This window comes from Bufo bufo, chromosome 2, assembly GCF_905171765.1.
Source record: "Bufo bufo chromosome 2, aBufBuf1.1, whole genome shotgun sequence".
Lineage (NCBI taxonomy): Eukaryota > Metazoa > Chordata > Amphibia > Anura > Bufonidae > Bufo > Bufo bufo.
Window position 1 is genome coordinate 274,132,608 of NC_053390.1, and position 20,797 is coordinate 274,153,404.

At 43.2% G+C, this 20,797-nt stretch overlaps 1 protein-coding gene across 2 annotated transcripts in view; it reads left to right on the top strand.

Annotated features, from left to right (window-relative positions):
- Positions 1-17: 17 nt before the first annotated feature.
- HPS4 (HPS4 biogenesis of lysosomal organelles complex 3 subunit 2) overlaps positions 18-20,797 on the top strand; it is a 37,587-nt gene continuing 16,807 nt past the window's right edge. The window contains exons 1-8 of one of the 2 annotated variants that reach the window (XM_040416554.1): positions 18-121; positions 4,483-4,633; positions 7,312-7,402; positions 9,602-9,745; positions 14,335-14,442; positions 14,638-14,751; positions 15,486-15,580; positions 17,842-17,908. In XM_040416554.1, coding sequence (XP_040272488.1) covers positions 4,593-4,633; positions 7,312-7,402; positions 9,602-9,745; positions 14,335-14,442; positions 14,638-14,751; positions 15,486-15,580; positions 17,842-17,908 — 660 coding nt within the window. In that variant the 5' untranslated portion in view covers positions 18-121; positions 4,483-4,592. Of the gene's footprint in view, positions 126-4,482; positions 4,634-7,311; positions 7,403-9,601; positions 9,746-14,334; positions 14,443-14,637; positions 14,752-15,485; positions 15,581-17,841; positions 17,909-20,797 lie in introns of both variants that reach the window. The other variant, XM_040416556.1, reaches the window with a different exon arrangement.

The following is a 20,797-nucleotide window of genomic DNA, read 5'->3' on the forward strand; positions in this document are numbered from 1 at the left end:
CGCAGGAATGTGACGTAGTTAGTGGTGGGCGGACGTATATATCACGCGACGTTTGTTTTGAAAGTAGGACAAGATTGGGGAAATCGTTAGACAGCAGTGTTACCTAACTATAACCAGAAGGACAGGTAAGAAGCGCTGCTCCATTATATGGGCTCTCTCTATCGCAGCTGCTGATTTCAGTGTGAACTTCCATGAGACTCAGAGGTGTTTCCGGAAAAGTGCCCCCCTGTTAGCCATAAGCAGCCAATCCAGTTTCAGCTTGCATCTTGTAAACTGAGCTGGAGCAATGTAAGATGAGTGCTGATTGGCTGCTTTCTCTAAGACGGTTCTGATAAGATCCAGAGGGCAGCGGACGCCTGTTCCCTGCACGAATATGTATTTCACTCCCTCTCCAGAAAACCATTACAGTGGATGCAGTACATGACTCTGCTCGGGCTCCACCTAGTGGTCTCTTGGAGTTAGAATTGGGGGGTGGGGGGATCACGAGAAGTGCCTTGTGATCTGTTATCTGAAGAAGCTGGCATCCTCCAGGCTGTGGCAGAGGTGGGTAGAACATAGACCTGATCTATTATTATTATTGTGGATTTCCACATTTAGGACGCGGTGCGGTATGTCAGTGTTCGCTCGGTATGACGTCATTTGGGATATATATATAACGATATGTATGTAGTCTACGTATATTTGTTGCTGTATGCATGAAACTGATGGAAACTCAGATTTTTCTGTCATTTGCGATAAAATACTTTAATTTATGTCCGCCATGGTGCCACGTTTGTTGATCCTTGCCCGTCAAACGGATTCTGTTTTGGCATCTTACGTGGGCCATGTGGATGGCAGCATTATTAGCTCCACGGCAGGTCCTGTCCTGTCATGCTTTAGCAGTGTTTCCTCAGAGGTCCCCTCATGTCTATAGAAGCAGGTGACTTCTGAGGTGTAGGGACATTTTAGGGATAGTCCCATAGTCAGGTTTAGAGAATAGATTGGGATGCCCCCCAGGAGCAGCACAGCGAGACTGACTGACGGATTGTCTCCAATTTAGTCATCAGGCACTTGGGCCACTTTCACACGTCAGTGATTAGGAGCCAAAACCAGGTGTGGAGGTTACACCGAGATGAGGTGTAATGGAAAGATCTGCACCTCTTCTGTCAAGGGTTCACTGGTTTTGGCTCACAATAACTGACGAAACACTGACTGTGTGAATGCGGCTTTACTGCAGAACTCCGTTAAGGCTAGATCAACACGGCGACAGTTGTCGCACCAATGTTGCGCGACAATTTTTATAATGGTGGTCTATGGTGTCACACTGTGACAGACGACAGTCGCAAAAAATCAATTCGAGATGGATTTTTCTGCGAGCGTCACAGTATGTCGTAGTGCGACACCATAGACCACCAAATATTGTCGCACGGCACATGTTGCAGTGTAGTTGTGCCCTATGTGTCGTCGTGTAGACCTAGCCTAAGGCCTTGAGCGAGATCGATTGTGTCCACATCTGTTCAGGGGAAACTGATGGTTTTGCGCTCAAGTGAAATCGGCTTTTTCTTGGATTGCTTTCAGTGTGTGCGTTTTTTCTGCCCAGGTTGCATGCGTTTTTCACGAGTGTAAAGAAAAACGGATGGCTTTGCATGCAGGTGGAATCAGTTTTATCTGCAATTGGGTTCAGCGTTTCAGTTTTTTCCATGTCAGTTTTTGATGCGTTTTTCATGTGTGTGTGAAGAAAAACTGAAGAAGTACAATCGACATCACCTGGCAGCCATCTTTGAAAAACGCATTGCATCCAAATGACTTCTGTTTTTCTCACAAGTCCCATTCACTTCTAAGGAGCCAGAGCTGTGTGAAAAACGCACACTATAGAAGATTCTGTGATTTTATTTTTATTTTTTTCCCTGAACGCAGAGATGATGCGAGATAAACAACGCTCATGGGTCAGGATTCAGTCTGGATGCTATCCGTTCATTACACGCATCACATCTGGACCGAAATAACGCTCGTGTGAAAGGGGCCTTAATGTTTGAATTTCAGGTCCGATCTTGAAATGTATACTCCCAATGGAAGGCCCAACGCAGAGATAAAATGCAGTGTGAACACGGCCTAAAGCTATTCCTTTATTTATTGTACGTAGCTCTTGGTTTGCCTTTGGCATTTTGGGCACATCATTTTGTGTTTGGTGCATCGCTGAACGTGGGCAGCACATGTAGAATATCGGGAATGAAATTGAATAATGAAACAATTTTGCAGGATCCGTCATGGTTTAGCAAAAACGCTTCCGTTCTGATAATACAACCGCATGCATCTGTCATGAACGGATCCGGTTGTATTATCTGTAACATAGCTAAGACGGATCCGTCATGAACTGCATTGAAAGTCAATGGGGGACGGATCCGTTTTCTATTGTGTCCATTTACTTATATTGTATATCATGATGGATCCGTCTTGCTCTGCACCACATCATGGACAAAAAAAATGCTGCTTGTGGCGTTAATCTGTCTGCAATGGGAACGCAATGAAACAGAACGGAATGCATTCTGGAGCCCTCCGTTCCCTTCAGTTCAGTTTTGTCCCATTGACAATGAATGGGGACAAAACAGAAACGTTTTCCTCCGGTATTGAGATCCTATGACTGATCTCAATAGCGGAAAGGGAAAGTGCAGATGTGAGAGTAGCCTTAGGTAATTCTCTGCTTTCTAATGTACGTTCCCCGCACACGGCAGCTGTGGCTGCTGACACCACATTCCCATCTTTTTCCAAGCTTTAGGCCGGGGCTTCATGGCGACATGAAAATTGCATCTAGTGATCATCAATGGTTTTGCACTGCGACATGTAACAGGACGCGACAACCGCAGAAAACAGTTGGATGGAAGTTGCACTAGACGTTGTTCTCATAGACCACAATACAAGTCAACTGCGACTTACCTCTAAAGTAGATACGCAGCAAGTGGCGGACAAGTCGGACAAATGTTTTTTTGTCGCTCAACACGTTGCTGTGTCACCCCAGTTTTTTTTTTTTTTTTAATATAAGGCCCCAGACTTACAAGAAGTGACTTATGATGATGTGTGTTCCATTACTGCGCAAGCGCTGCTCTCCCCGGTCTAATTCTGTTGTGGGCACTTCCATAGATTTGGGCATATGAGCCTAGCCTGGTTTCAACCCACAGAATTTGCGGGTTGCACCTGTGCAGTCAGGCGGTCTTGGGCGCACACAGCTCACAGTGCCAGAGGCTGCCTGACCTCGCAGGTGCAACCTCCATACATTGTGGGTTGATATGCCAAATGTATAGAAGTGCCCACAACAGAATTAGGCTGGGGAATGCAGCCATCGCCCAGTGATATACATCAGTCGAAAAAAAAAATGGTGCGGGTGTGTTTCGGGAACACCCGCGATTTTTCCGCGCGAGTGCAAAACATTGTAATACGTTTTGCACTCGCGTGAGAAAAATCACGCATGTTTAGAACTACGCGAACAAGAGGAGAAGGTGAGTTAATTTTTTTATATTTTTTTTATCCCTCAATTGATCACCTACTAAGCATTCTGTATTCAGAATGCTATTATTTCCCCTTATAACCATGTTATAAGGGAAAATAATACAGTAAATAGACTGTCACCTAGCAACCATGCGTGAAAATCGCACCGCATCCGCACTTGCTTGCGATTTTCACGCAACCCCATTCATTTCTATGGGGCTTGCGTTACGTGAAAAACGCACAAAGAGGAGCATGCTGCGATTTTCACGCAACTCACAAGTGATGCGTGAAAATCACCGCTCATGTGAACAGCCCCATAGAAATGAATTGGTCAGGATTCCGTGCGGATGCAATGCGTTCACCTCCCGCAACGCATCCGCGCGGAAAACTCGCCCGTGTGAAAGGGGCCTTACAGCAGGATAACGGCCTCCTTGTAGGTTCTTGTGTGCCAGACTCCATCTTTTGTAGTGAAAGGCTCCTAGGAGTCATATGATGGAGCTGATGTGGAAGCCCAGAGTCCATAGGGATGTAAATCAGTACATTACAAGTTATGGTTAATGTTCATAGCCACCGATCTGCTTCGAAGGGGTTTCCATGTTTTGTGTGAAATGAATGGAACCCCTCATTGTTCACTTCTAGAGGATGAAGATCAGTCCTGGGCATGTGATGATCACACAGGACGTGTCACAGGACAGATAACTGTGTTGTAATGGTAACAAGCCGTACTCTTGTGTGGTCATCATATCACCAGGACTGATCTTCATCCTCTGCTAGTAAACCATTAGGGGTTTCCATTCTGTAACTGCAAGTAGAGATCTTTAAAACGTTGAGGAATTCATACTTGAAGAACATTAGAAAATTGTTTCATACAAAACGAATAAACTCAGGGGTAAAGGTTTTGATGGAAGCTTGTCTGTCTGCCTATGGCCTGTCCATGTGGATGTACACTATGGCAATCTACGAGGTGTATGTAAATGATGCTGCTCCTGATCAATGCACATTTTCTACCTTTTCTCTTGCCAGGAGCATCGGAGTCCAGTGAATTTGGGGGATATGAAGCTTTGCAGTAAATGTTGTGTTTGTTCTCAGTGAAGACCCTGATGACGATGGAATAATTGTGTGTTTCCTCCATGGCATCTCCCCTTATTTCTGAGCCCAGAGCGGTGTCATGGTGAGTCAGTATTATTCATGAAGTATGTACCCTCCACTGTAACGTAAAGGCCCCCCATGGCGCTCTCGCCCACAGGGCCCCCCATGGCGCTCTCGCCCACAGGGCCCCCCATGGCGCTCTCGCCCACAGGGCCCCCCATGGCGCTCTCGCCCACAGGGCCCCCCATGGCGCTCTCGCCCACAGGGCCCCCCATGGCGCTCTCGCCCACAATACTCCCCATGCAATGCAAGGAACTGTGCACCCAAATTACAGCCATTTACAGTGCTCCGTATGATAAAAATACTTTCTCCATATTTAGCCTACTGCACATTGCCTAGGCAGGATACTGTAGTGTCCTTTTCTCGGCTGAGAGCAGCCTCTGCCTTTTCAGTCAGATCTTAAATAATTACCTCGAAAATTGTGAGTTGTAGAAGTTTTAGGCCATGTCAACAAATGGGCAATATATGACAGATTTTTCCCTTGAAATCTGCAATAGAAATCCAAGGCCGACCCTCCATATATGAAGAAAAACATAGATTCCCATTAGAAACAGTTTGACATGGATTTCAACATGGAATCCATGAGTAATATTAAAGGCTTTGGGGGAAAATTTTATTTATTATGGCATTTTACTCATTTTGAGCTAAAAATCTTTTTTAAATGGGTCTTTATTAAAAATATGGAACCCTTTTTTCTTGTACAGGACTGGGATGCTCCAATAGAGGGATCTGAATCTGACGGGCTCCTTATCTCTGCTCCCTGACATTAAACGCTCATATAGCTCCGTTCTTATCTTACTGATAAGAATGTGGGTTAAATAAATGTTTATGACCTCTTAGTAAATTAGAGATAAGGGTTATTAGAAGACCTACACACAGTGAAAATAAAAAGTACAATTCACACAGCTAGACAGTTAACCCTTTGTGACAGAATGGCTCAATATATTTGATAAAGACCATTTAAAAAATACTGTATATATTTTTAGCCCAAAATGAGTAAGATGCAATCGTAAAAAGAAATTGCCTCTGAAGGTGTGCATAGTCTTTGCCTTGTGTAAATATCCTAATTGTATTTAGTAATTAAGACTCCCTTTAACCCCATATTTTTCCAATATGGCGAATGGCGTAACGAAAAAAAGGGTCAAAATAGCCAATTTGCCTTTTTTTTTTTCATTTCTTCTCTTACCCAAAAAAGTGATAATGTGTGATCAAAAAGTACAGATTGTCCCTCAAAAAATGAGCCCCCACACAACTCAAAAACACAGAAATATAGTGGCAATACTGGAGGACCGGCTCAACCCCTTAGGGGTTGAGCCGCTCCTCCAGTATTGCCACTATATTTCTGTGTTTTTGTCTTGTTTTATATGTAGTGTATGTGCCGTTACCTGGCATTCAAACACTCTTTTGCACCTGGTAACCTCCATCACATGGTCTGATATGAGTGTGGCTTACAGTCTTGCTTTGTTCACATTGCACTAGTTGTCCTGCTATGCGGTTGTGTGGAAGCTTGGCTGTGAGCTGGTTTACATCACCTTCAGACCTTGTTCACACCACAGTTAGCGTAGTGGTAGGACCCTTTGCCATGCTGAGTGACCGTGACGTGGTGCATGAAGGGCTCCGATATTTTCCTGACAGGAATATATTGGCGAAAGTCTCAGCTTTTAATATCTGCATTTATGACTAGCCAGTAAAGTCAGTGGCATATCCGTTTGGTGCATTTTTTCTGTGTTTTTTTTTTCCCCACACAACTCAGACATAACTGTAAAAAAGTTATGGGGGTCAGAGTATGGTGATGTAAAAAAAAAATTTTTTTTTTTTTTTTTTTTTTTTTTCAAAGCTTAAATGTATTTTTCCACTATTTAGACATAAAACCTATACATATGTGGTATTGTTGTAATCGTACTGGACCCAGAGAATGGAGGACATTGGTCAGTTTTGCTGCAAATGAAACGCTGTGGGAACAAAACCCAGTGGAGGAATTGCGTTGTTTTTTTTCCAATTCCACCCCATTTGGAGTTTTTTCACCGTTCGCTTCCCACTACAGCTCTCTGAAGAGGCCACGCTTTGGTGAGCGCTGTAACCTCCTCACAGCTTCCCAAGTACAGTGCTGTAGATTGTATAGTGGCTGTGCTTGGTATTGCAGTTCAGGCCCATTCACTTGAATGGGATTGAGCTGCACGTAGGCCATGTGACCGATGAAGTGACGTCGGTGGCCTAGGAAAAGGCTGGAGCGCCACGGGGGTTTTGGGAGTCGGACCCCCACCAATCTGCTATTGATGACCTAACCTAGATCCATATATGAATCCCAGAAAACCCATTAATTGAACATTTTAGATAAAAGGAATCAAGTTGTCCTTTTATATTATGTTTCTAGGTTCTAGCCTCCAGTGATTTGGAATGTGCATGTGTCACGTGAGCTGTCTGTTCATCCTGTATAGTTTTCAGATCCCAGGCTCCTGTCAGCAGATCTGTGCGTGGACATCAGTGTCATCGTCTGAAGAGCAAATGATCGTCTATACTGGTGCTGTGTCCTTCAAGGGAAGGGAACGTATCTGCTCGTTATAGAGGGCTATAGCCGCAGACACAGTGAAATACGTGCTACCCAGTCCCAGCCATCTACATATTACAGGAGCTTTTCCCGTCTTGTCAGGCTGTAAAAAATCTTTACAGGGTGTCTTTTTTTTTTTTGCTTATATGCAGGATGAATTATTTTTTCCTCTATGATGGATCAAAGGTGAAGGGAGAAGGAGACCCCACAAGGCATGGAATTAATTACTTCTATCCCACTCAGGTAAGTTATGTACCATCAACGCTATCTGCTATATAGGTCATTTTTATATTAGGAAACCCTTGACGTGTTAGACCCCATTCACACGACCGTACTTTTAGTCCGAATCCGATCCACATTTATTTTTCAAATCGCACACCGACCTATTCATTACTATGGGTCCGCAAAAAAGAAAACCGCACACTGTGTGCTGTCCGCATCCGTATGTCCGTTCCGCAGTCCTGCAAAAAATATAGAACATGAGCATTGTTACAACGGGTCCGCCAAAAAAAAAATGCAACACGGACGTCATCCGTATTTTGGGGGGAGCTGATTGGAAATTAAGGGGCACAGTTTTTAACCGAGCGCTTTTCCCCCCCTTTGTCTTAATGGGGTTGTCTGGGCCACAGATATTGATGACCTATCCTCAGGGAGGTCATCAGTCTCAGATTATGGGGGTCCAACACACCCATCTATCCGTTGTTATTTTTTTTTTCTTTTTTCTTTCCGGCAGCTGAACCCCCCCCCCCCCCTCCCCCCCAAAAAAACAAAACAGTGGTTGGAGGGGGGCAGCAGCTCCATCCGTTTATCATCTTCTATGCCAGAACCCTGAAGTCTACACCAACTAGGGGCTGGCATAGATATCAGTCGGGGCGCATAGACTACCGGATGCTGCGGCAGCGCGTCCATTTATCACAGACCAGCGTACACTAATCACAGAATGAAGTACCGCACACCGCTGTCGCTGGTGCTCGCAAAAGACTTGTTAGTCGTAATCCGTAGTAGAAAAAATTGCTGCACACAGCTAATTCAATTTGCCATTGATCAGTGAAATGTATTATTCACAATTACTTCATGTTGCATACATGATCCAGTGGATGCCTATATATCAGAGTCACATTGTATGAGTACTGTACGTTTTGGCCTGTATCGGCCTTCTTCAGCGGTATATGATCTGGCAGTGACGGCGGGCGGGTGTGCGCTGGACCACGTTTATCACAGATCAGCGTACACCGTCGGCCTGTGATAAATCTGCCCATAGACTTTGTACTTTCTGTGACAATACCCCCCATTAGTGTTTTATATAAGGTTTCCAGTGTATCCATTATATAGACCTGATCCGCCGGGGTCCGACACCCGATCAGCTGTTTGAAGGCACAGTCTTTATGTTGTGTTTTCTGTCTTGTATATTAGTTTATCTTGTTTCGTTTGTGTATAGAGAAGCATTAAAGCTTTTATATACATGCAAAAAAGAGCTCTCTGTGGCCAGTATGGTTCCAGCATAGTGACCCTTCTAGATCTTCTCTACCATGATAGCGAAGACTAAACTGTGAAGATAAAGCCCTTCATTCCCACGGGAAGCCTTGTGACATTCTGTAAGCCTCTGAAAAGACTCATAATCCTTGCACATTACAGCATTTCTACGTGGGTGGCTTGTATAGTAGAACTTGGCAGTTCAGAATGGGTTAAAAGGCATCTGTCAGCAGACTTGTCCCTATGAAACTGTCTGACCTGTTACATGTGCACCTGACAGCTGAAGGCATCTGTGTTGGTCCCATGTTCATATGTGTCCGCATTACTGAGAAATATATGCAAAACAGGGCCACTGCCCGACCCAGTCATTTACAGGGCACAGGGTGCTCCTCTAGGTGTAACGGCAACACCCCCATTGCTCCTAGAGGCTCATTTGCATACACTAAAACATAATTTTGCTCAGCAATGAGGGCACATATGAACATGGGAACAACACAGACGACTTCAGCTAACATTAGACGTAATCCAGAAGCGTGTTCTGCCTCTGCATTTAAATGAGGGTCTTTCCATTAATGGAGAAATCGACAGACATAACTGAGTTGTATGTACATAAAACTGAACACATAAGTTTAATGAGAGACAACTCCATTCTGAATCTGGTCCCTGGGGTTATCAGTTGATCGTCCCAGGTCCCACTGTCGACACACTTGATTTGGCAGCGGGAAGCCTCTGCCAGCCCAACATTTCTTCCTGCAGTGGCTGATGCAGGGAATTGGAATTACGTGATGACTATTCAGATGAGCTGCTCTCCATTCTGACTTGTAGAAGGGGTTCCCTAGTGGGAGACCCCCCCCCCCTCCCCTCAATGATGTCTAAGCCCTAGTAGGGCACATGGACAGGGGTTACCCTAATGAGACAACCTCTTTAACTAATACGATAACTAATTTGCTGATCTTCTGTGCTTTTCAGACAGTTGTTGACCAGCAGGAGTTGCTGTGTGGACAGATAGCTGGAGTTGTTCGCTGCCTGACTGAGATATCCGGCTCTCCTCCCAATCTTATTCGGTTACGAAAACAAAAATTTGCAATTCAGGTGCATGGGGAGTATTTGTGGGTGAGTATACCCTATTTGTTTCCGTCATTAAAGTGACCGTAAGGTAGATGGATCTCCAAGAAAGTCTAAACATTGCTCAATTAGGGGATCTGAAAAAGTGGATTCTGATGCTTGTGGCAAAATTTACCACTTGAGGAACTTTTTAAATCCATTCTGGTTGAGTCAGTGTTGTCATAATTTGCCCAAAATATATCAAACGTCATGTGTTATTTGATACATTTGGTGTATCTTTACCCATCAAGGACACAGTGATTTTTTTTATTTTTTTTGGGCACTTTTAACGCATTTCAAAGCCTGTACCTTTTTTTTTTTTTTTTTTGTACACATGGTATTTTTGAATGACAATTTGGGGTACTTCTAATGGAATGTACTTTTCAAATAATTCTTTGGGGTGATGGCATGAAAACATAGCAATATCACCATGGTATAAATGGCTTAACTATATTTCCTGGGTCAGTAAGTTGTGTTTTTTTTTGTTTGTTTTTTTTCCTTCTACTTTTGCCCAATTTATGCTTAAAAATGTATTTATTTTTTTGTTTGTCGCTGCATTCAAAGACCCATAACATTTAGATTTGTGCATGAAAAAAACCTGTATGAGTCTTGTTTTTAGCAAGACAAGTTGTAGTTTTCATTGGTGCCATATTATGTACATAGATATATATATAAAAAATATATTATTGCATTATTTTTTTGGGACTGGAATAAACAAAATAAAATGGCAGTTTTGGGGTTTCCTATTTTTTACAATTTTCATAAAAAAATGCTAAATATTGTATGGTATGGATAATTGTGGGTATGTACTGTTTGGGGACACGTCACCACAGAGACCAGTTATTGGCTGCAGTGGCACACTTGAACCCATCCGTCCAGAAGTTTACAGGATGGGGGCCGGAAGATCGCAGAAGGGAGTCAGAGGTGGAGTTGGAATGAAGCAGTGGAGAGTGTTTGTTTTTTGTTTTTGTTTTTTTTTCTTCCCCCAACAAGTACAACAGGCTGGGCTTGGAATTTAAAAAGCTGGAAAACCTATATGCTCTCTGCACTAAGAGTAACTAAACTTTTTATAATAATTTTTAATTATGTTGTCCCTAATAATTAAAATTTTTGTAATATACTTTATTAATTTTCTATTTTTACTGTACTGTACTCTTGGCATAGCACATGGGTATCCTGTACCCATCTACTATGCCAGGATTAGCTGAGCGGGCTACTGCTTCTGCCTGCTCCGCTAAGCTAAGAGAATTGCATGACCGCTTAGCGGAGCAGGCACAGGCAGGAGCCCGCTCCGCTCAGCTTATCCTGGCATAGCACATGGGAAGAGTGGGAAAAAAAGAAAGTATAACCACAACAACGGCGTCAAACACCTATTCGTGATTTAGAGCAGTTAGAGGTAATACTAGAAATAATATGAAGTCTAGCTGATAAATAACAGCTACTTCTTTTAGTCCACCAATATACCTACACGTGGTATGTAAGTATAATATAGGAAAATACATCATGGGGTCATAAAGCATAAAATCATCAAACCATCCCTGAGGAGGGGGATATAGATAACCATAATTGGATGAATTACGAGACCCAAAAAGAAGACTGACTTCACCAGGTAGGTGTTTTACGGGATGAAGCTCAAGGCACCCACAAAAACTAACCTCCCTCACCTGGATCGCCTGTCGAATCTTAGGAAGAAACGGCAGTTCCACAATGGGTGCTTCTTGTTAATTCCTGTAATGATAAATTCAGGTCTGGCTCAACGTGTTTCGGGGTCTTATTGGTCCCCCTTCATCAGTAGCAAACATAGAGCAATAATATACAACAGACAATATATTGTAAATAAAAAAAAAAAGACGCCCAAACATGTGGTACATGACGTCCCTTCCGGTTCCGGTCATACAGTAAGTGGTGCGTTCCACTGTGGAACGCACTCATTTCATAAATGTATTGGCAAAGTATTTCATTAGACAAACATATAAAAAGCATAAAAAATATATTCTATAATGAGAAGCCTCCATAGGGTTCATTTGATCCGGTTAGTGGGGGAAGGAGACTGGGATCGGCGCAGTTTCCTGGAGTCCGCAGTACTGGAAGTGATGTCACTTCCAGTCCGGACCCGGTGGAACTCCTAGAGGCCAGGAAGGGCGCAAGGGTTCTAGTGCGCAGGCGTGGAGCTCATCAATGGAACGCACTTGTGCTCCTGTCCATGCTGGTCTCGGAGATGGAGCGATTAACCCTTTAGTGTATGGAACAAGTTATTTTCTCTCCATATGTATGAGGAAAAAAGGGGAGCATAATGTAAAATAAACATATGGATCTTAACTTCTCATAAGAAAGGCCACAATATTAGCTTCTTATATATGATTCTATAGAATATATAGGTGTGAATATATTTATATTTATATGGTTGTATGGCAGATAAAATAAAAGCGTAAGGGCAATTTTTGCAAGGAAAAAGGTATCAGTGATATAAAAAAATATCAGGAGTAAAATGGTATAAAAAAACGTGCCAATAAGTGCCAAGAGTCTGGCATGGTGGGATCGGTTCCAAGGAAGTGTTTGACAGCTAAAAGGCTGGATGTTACTATACAGGGAAGTGACATCTAAGGTGACCCAAATGTATTTACTGTGCCATTGAAATGAGTCTGATGGGTTAATCAGGTGGGATGGTAGCATGGTATACTTCTGAAGGAATCTGTCGACATAGGCTGAAAGATTTGATGTGAGGGAACCGATACCAGATATAATGGGGTCTCCCGGGGGGATTAGTGAGGGATTTATGTATTCTGGGTAGAAAGTAGAAGCGTGTTACTGAAGGGTGAAGTGTGGAGAGGAATTGTTTTTCTTTTTTATTAATTAAACAGTTCAGTCAGGGATTTTTTTCACACCTATATATTCTATAGAATCATATATAAGAAGCTAATATTGTGGCCTTTCTTATGAGAAGTTAAGATCCATATGTTTATTTTACATTATGCTCCCCTTTTTTTTTTCCCTCATACATATGGCGAGAAAATAACTTGTTCCATACACTAAAGGGTTAATCTCTCCATCTCCGAGACCAGCTCAGACAGAAGCGCACTAGAACCCTCGCGCCTTTCCTGGCCTCTAGGAGTTCCAACAATGCGTTCCACCGGTACTGCGGACTCCGGGAAACTGCGCCGATCCCAGTCTCCTTCCCCCACTAACCGGATCAAATGAACCCTATGGAGGCTTCTCATTATAGAATATATTTTTTATGCTTTTTATATGTTTGTCTAATGAAATACTTTGCCAATACATTTATGAAATGGGTGCGTTCCACAGTGGAACGCACCACTTCCTGTATGACCGGAACCGGAAGGGACGTCATGTGCCACATGTTTGGGTGTTTTTTGTCTTTTTCTATACATACTATATATTGTCTGTTGTATATTATTGCTCTATGTTTTCTCCTGATGAAGGGGGACCAATAAGACCCCGAAACGCATTAAGCCAGACCTGAATTTATCATTACAGGAATTAACAAGAAGCACCCATTGTGGAACTGCCGTTTCTTCCTAAGATTCTACAGGCGATCCAGGTGAGGGAGGTTAGTTTTTGCGGGTGTCTTGAGCTTCATCCCGTAAAACACCTCCCTGGTGAAGTCAGTCTTCTTATTACCTCTAACTGCTCTAAATCATGAATAGGTGTTTGACGCCGTTGTTCTGGTTATACTTCCTTTTTTTTCACTCTTCTCATTTCATTTATGTCACGATTATTCGTACATACATAACCACTGTTGGCAGCCTTCCCTTATCTCCAACCTTTTTCACTTTTTCACCTAGTCCAGCTTTTTAGGCGCTCTGCAGTTATTCTCGGATCCCTCTGGAGTTTCACCCAGGGGTTTCTTTGATTAACACTCTTTTAATTTTTTTCTTTCCCTGACTCATAGCACATGGGTACAGGGTACCCATGTGCTATGCCAAGAGTTAGTAATTGTCTGGGGAGCACAGGCGGGAGCAGCAATGAGCGCCCCTGCCCGTACTCCCTGTGCTGCTGCCGTCCCATTCATAAAATGAGTAGTCCGTACACCGCCAGCGGTGTAGGGAGAACAGAGTTTTAGGCGCACACTGAATGGTGCCCTTCTGGGATATAAAAGTACAGTAAAAATAGAAAATTAATAAAGTGTATTAGAAACATTTTATTTAGGGGATTAGGGACAACATATTTAAAATTATTATAAAAGTTGAGTTATTCTTTAAATTCATATGGCCAGGCAGTGAAAACGTGATCACGCCTGCCTAGCCTTGTACGCCTCTAGGTGTAATGGCAACGCCCCCGTTGCTCTTGGAGACTAATTTGCATATATTAAAACATAATTTTTCTCTGCAATGAGAGCACATATGAACATGGGACCAACACAGACGCCTTCAGCTGCCAAGAGCACATGTAACAGGTCAGACAGTTTCGTAGATACAAGTCTGCTGACAGATGCCCTTTAACATCAAAACAAGCATTATTGAGACATGTAGTAGTAGTAGGCGGACTGTGCCAATTTTGGCTGTATCCACTGACAATCTAATGGCTATGATGACTTGTGCTCAGATCTAATTTCCTTTTTGCATTTTAATTTCTGTCAGGTCCTCGGATGCTCGGTGGATGTTTCTGATGTTACTTGTAAGTGTTTCTTGGAGGATCTGATTGGACTGTTCCGGTTTTATAATGGACCGTTATGGCATGCTTACCAGGTAAATACGAGTCCTGATTATTTTTATGTAAATTTATTTTCCTTTTTTTTTATCGGACAACTAAATGAGATGGTGGGAGAGACGCAGAAAGAATGGTATAATACTTCAGGAATCCAGTATTGTACATAACTATTTATTATGTTGAAGTAGGATATTTTTTCTAAAAATGTATATCATTAGCTGGTCTCTTCTCAGGTTCGTTCCCAAGTGGAGCTGAGCGAGGAATGGAATCTTTACCTAGAACACATACAGAACACCTCAGACCTGCACAGGATCTTCAACTCCCTCAGCCATGTGGATAAAACTAAAGTATGGCCCCACCGTCTGTCATGTCACATTATATGTCGTTATAATGCACAGTGTTCTTATCCAGCGGCCACTAAAGAGGATCGGTCACAACTCCTGACGTGTCCATTCCTCATGAAATAACAATCCTGGAGTAACTTTTCTTAGAACTTGATGTTGTGCTGTCCGTCTGGGTGTTACCAGTTGGGTGGTGTGTCCCTATGCAGTCCGATACTGTCCAGTCGGTGTCTACAGTATCAGACTGTGCTGGGACGCAACCCTTTGACAAGAGGATGGAAACGCCAATTTTTTTTTTTACATTTTTAGGAGAGACGACGGAGGACTGGCAGAGTTATGAGAAAAAATGCTCCAGAATTGTAATGTCATGGGGAATTTTTAAATTCTATTTTAAAAAGAATTTGTGACTCCCAGTGCCATATTGCCATCTGCCCAAAAAAGTGATATGTGATTTTGGAGTTTTTTTTAATATGTTAACTTAAACTAGTCAAGTATGGTATGATTGGCCAACCATTCACCAATAATAATTTTTATTTTTTGCAACTGTGATCTGCTGGTTTATTCTGCCATGGTGATGGTCAGCTTGTCTGATTTATCATTGACGTGAAGAAAATGGCATTCTGTTTCAGTGGCACCTTTAATCTGAATCTGTAAAGCAGTGAATATGGTACATCTTTCTTACATTTGCCTAAAAATCCTAGGATCTAATAAAAGTAAATGTAGAACTGTTTGTTTTGCAGGTAGATCCACTTCTCTTACTGAAAGCCGCCCTGATTCTGCAGACATGTCAGCGTTTTCCCCATGTTCTCGCTGGCTGCATCATGTATAACAATCGGTACGCTAAGTAATCCTAGCGCTTTTTCTATTATTTCTATATCATTAGTTTTACATGAGAATAGCTGCACTGTATGATTAGTATGAAATGCTGCGCAGAGTCCTGTAATGTCCTTGTTTATCTCCATAACTCCTGAATGGTAACTGCAGGGTGACTCGATAAGGATGGTGCAAAAGTAAAAGTATAGGCAACCGTTTTCATGAATCTGGGGCGGGTTCAAGATGGTGACATCTCAGCAAGCTTTTATTGTGCTGGAATCTGCAAGAATGGAAAGGTCTGACAGTACATAGACACCAAAGCAGGATTTTCCCAAAGATCAAATTCAAATGTGTCCATTGCTATTATCCAGATTACATGAAACGCCAACATTACAGCATATAGACCAAACATGAATATAATCGTACGAACGCACAAGGTAATCAATGGGTAGAATTCATCCTTTTAAACCTAGAAATCAGTGGCCGAGGTAAAACACTGTGACTTCATGTGTTGATCTTGTGGCTGTGTTTTGCCTCTGTCATTGTCATGACATTTTCAGAATAAATTTGGTAAATGTTCTCTGCATAGAAACTGCATTCCGCATTTGGTGAAGCGATTTGAAACCACTGGCTGTTTGTCATGAGGAAAGTCCGGGCCGAGCAAGACTTCAGAAGAGACAGTGAAAAGGATTTAAAGGGGTTGTCCGAGTTCAGAGCTGAACCCGGACATACCCATATTTTCACTCAGGCAGCCCCCCTGATGTTGGCATTGGAGCATCTCATGCTCCGATCCGCTCCCTTGCCCTGCGCTAGATCGCGCAGGGCACGGGCTTTTGTTTACAATAACACACTGCTTGGTGGAGGCATCCGCCCGGCACCGTGTTCGGAGACGTCACCGGCTCAGATGGGCGTATTTTAGCGCTGCCATAGCTGTTTTACTGGCTAGGGCAGCGCTAAAGCTCGCCCATCAGTGCCGGTGACGTCACCGGACTTCCTGGCAGCCCCATGGAGAGCCCGGTTCTTCACTGGAACTCCTGAAAATTCCTTTGTCCTGCGCGATTTAGCGCAGGACAAAGGAGAGCATCAGAGTATGGACTGCTCCGATGCTCAAGTCAGGGGGGGCTGCCTGGGTGAAAATGGAGGGATGTCCGGGTTCAGCTGTTTACGAGCATAGTGCTAAAATAGGGATCAGCAACCTTTGGCACTCCAGCACGGTTTCTGGGAGTTTCAGAACAGCTGGATTGCTGAAGGTTTGCTGATCCCTGCTCTAGAAAGTCGAGCAGGCTGACTAGTATGGAAGTACAAGTGCCACAAGCCACTGTATGGTGCATCTTAGGAAAATGTCTGCTTGTAAACCATACAGAGGACAAATTCTTCCGGGGATGAAACTGGATGACAAACCGAAATGCCGTGACGTTTGCATTAACTTGCAGAGCTGATTGGAGTAAGAGGAATTTGCTGCCAGGCTGGTGTTCAGTGATGAGGTGACCTTTAACCTCAGTGGAAAGGTCATTCACCACAATGTTAAAATCTGGGGCTCAGACCCCCCCCCCCATGCAATGAGTAGGCACAGTCTACGGTCCCTCCTTTTTTGCTGAGGGTACGGTCGCTGGCCACTGCTACCTGGAAATGTTAAGGGAATGGCTTCTACCACAGGTAGACTGTTTGGCAGATTGTCCTCTATCAGCAGGATCCTCCTCATTTCCAGTTGGATAAAACTCTACCGGAACATTGGATCATCTGCACCGCAATAAACAATTTACTGATGTTGTGCCAGCCTCTTCGATCACCAGATCTAACCCCCTGCGACTTCTTTCTGTGTGACTCCACCAGGAACTCAGTGTATCTCTCCCCAGCCACAGGATCCGAATGACCTGAGACGACTGAAATAGTGGAGCCCATATCCCAGGATTTTCTGACGTATCTGGACAGAACTGGACAGCCGCCGTGCCGCCAGTGGAGCTCACATGGATCATTTGTAGTATAGATAAACCGTGGATGGATAGTGTGTCTTCACATTAATATATTTGTGTTCTCTCTGTTACAAATACTGAGGCTATCATTTTGCACCATTCTTTCTGAGTCGCCCTGTATAGGAAATAATCCTTATTTGAGGATCGTCTTAGTTTCTGGATGTATGATAGGCAGTGGCCTATGCAAGGTCGGAACTAATGACTGAATCATTGCATCCCTCTTCATGACCGCAAAGCTTTAGCCCATCTCGATAAACTGAAAATGATTGTGATATGCCATATTATAAAATGTTTGTCTCCTGCATTTTAGAATAGTGAGTACCCAGCTGCCTCCTGCGCTGACTTCCAGGGTTCTCTTTCAGAGCCTTGTGCAAAAAGTGAGTATGTCCCCAAAAGAAACGAATAGGTATAAAGGGTCTGCTTGTATAGCAATATTCAGTTACTGTCGCTCTTCCCATATGTGCCCAGAAGGACTCCCTTCAGCTCTCCTGACCTACACCGAGGATGCTAGTAAAAACATTTGTGTGCTATGTTCACTTTATACGGATAGATACTTCCTGGAGCTTAGTATACATATGAGAAATCATGGGAAAATCTTACAACCCCCAATCGCTTTCCCTGTCATTATATGGGCAGCAGACTGACTCAGTGGCAGGGGTGGGATTCAAATTTTTAACAGGTTCCCTACTCAACAGCGGACACACGGCGTCACGACACATGTTTACATATACATACACCATATATATGCCACGCACACACACATAAATACACCATATACATGGTACACATACATAAATACACCATATATACACTACACACACATACCACCCAAATAAGGAGCTAAACTAAACAGTGGCGCATGAAGCAATAGAAGTGAACATCTCTATCTGTCCTGCCTCCGCCATAACTCCGGATCGGAACTCAGCCGGTAAGGCTACTTTCACACCAGTGTTTTTCCTGGTTCTGTCATGGATCAGCATAAATGCTTCTGTTCTGATAATACAACCGTCTGCATCCGTTCAGAACGGATCCGGTTGTATTCTCTTTAACATAGCCAAGACGGATCCGTCATGAACACCATTGAAAGTCAATGGGGAACGGATCCGTTTTCTATTGTCAGAGAAAACTGATCCGTCCCCATTGACTTCATTGTGAGTCATGATGGATCCGTCTTGCTCTGCACCACATAGCGGACAGAAAAACGGTGCTTGCAGCGTTATTCTGTCTGCGATGGGGACGCAACCGAACGGAATGCATTCTGGTGCCCTCCATTCCCTTCAGTTCAGTTTTGTACCGAATGGGGACAAAACTGAAGCGTTTTTCCCCCCGGTATTGAGATCCTATGACGGATCTCAATAGAGGAAAGGGAAAACGCAGATGTGAAAGTAGCCTAACCCTGTTCTCAGATCTGGTTGCAATTTTAAAAACTGGATCTGGAGAAGTGGAAGGAACTGGCTGAATCCCATGCCTGCTCAGTAGAGAGAGCTGGCTCCTTGCTGCGCTGGGGTCCTTGATTCTATTCTGACCAAAGACAGCATCTGCGTGGAGTTTGTGTGGGTTTAGATTGTGTTCAATTATTTTAAACCTTTGACCTCACAGTGCATGTCAACGTTTTAGTATTTTAAATTACTAACTGGTGGTCACTGAGGACCGATTTACGTTTTTGGATCATGTACTGTTTCTTAAATTAAAACTTTACTTTTATTTTGTTATTTAATATAAATTGTCCTATATTTTCACTTATATCAACTATTAAACTAAAGACTTTAAAACTATTTCCATCTTCCCCCATTTCCCCCCCTCCCTCCCAACTCTTCCTTCTTTCCTTTTATATAACAAATAAAAAATATAAATAATATAAGAGATGGAAGTAGCAAATCCTATATAACAACAAACCAGCTATAACTGTGGTACATGCAATATACAGGAGAATAATATATATATATATATATATATATATATATATATATAATATAATAAACACTAGGAGTGAGCAGCTCCGCATCACTGATAGTTTTAAAGTCTTTAGTTTAATAGTTGATATAAGTGAAAATATAGGACAATTTATATTAAATAACAAAATAAAAGTAAAATTTTAATTTAAAGAGGACCTTTCACTTGTAAAAACGATGTGAACTAAGTATGCTGCCATGTAGAGCGGCGCTCGGGGATCTCACTGCACTTACTATTATCCCCGGGCGCCGCTCCGTTCTCCCGTTATAGGCTCCGGTACCTTTGCTCTGTAAGTTATAGTAGGCGGGTCTTCCCTTGTCCTGTGGGCGTCTCCTTCTCCTAGGCTGTAGCGCTGGCCAATCGCAGCGCACAGCTCACAGCCTGGGAGGTTTTTTTCTCCCAGGCTGTGAGCTGTGCGCTGCGATTGGCCAGCACTACAGCCTAGGAGAAGGAGACGCCCACAGGACAAGGGAAGACCCGCCTACTATAATTTAAGGAGCAAAGGTACCGGAGGGCATAACGGGAGAACGGAGCGGCGCCCGGGGATAATAGTAAGTGCAGTGAGATCCCCGGGCGCCGCTCTACATGGCAGCATACTTAGTTCACATAGTTTTTACAAGTGAAAGGTCCTCTTTAAGAAACAGTACATGATCCAAAAACGTAAATAGGTCCTCAGTGACCACCAGTTAGTAATTTAAAAGGTTTAGATTGTGAGCTCCACTGGAGACAGCAAAGCGCTGCAAAATATGTTAGTGCCATATAATTTATTAAAATAAAATTAATATTCTAGAAATGCAGTTAAATAATTGATGACGTTGCTAAGGACGGGCCATTAAGCCCAACCTATAAACAGTGTTGATCCAGAGGAATAAAAAAAAAACTGAGGCAGATGCCAGTTGTCACATGTCACAGTAAAAAAGTAATTCCCGACTCCACATATATCAATCTTAATAGATCCCTGGATCAACGTCCCACCTCCTAAAATATATTGTCTCACATGTGCCAGAAAAGTGGCTTTAAAAAGTCACAAACTGTGGGGGTCATTATGTCCACATATACGCCACTTTTTTAGCGTATATCTGGCACAGATTCTGTCACACACCACGGAGCGGCAGAATCTGCAATTTCTTCCCCGCTCACACCAGGCCTAAAAAAGGGGGACGGAGAAGGGAACGGGCCAGCGGTCTCTGCTAGGAAGCGGTCTTTCATTTAGAATCAGCCTGCGCCTCTACATAACTTCGGCGATCTGCCACCAGCTATAGGGCTTATTAAGACTGACGGCTAAAACACTGTTCTTAATAAATGTGCCCCTG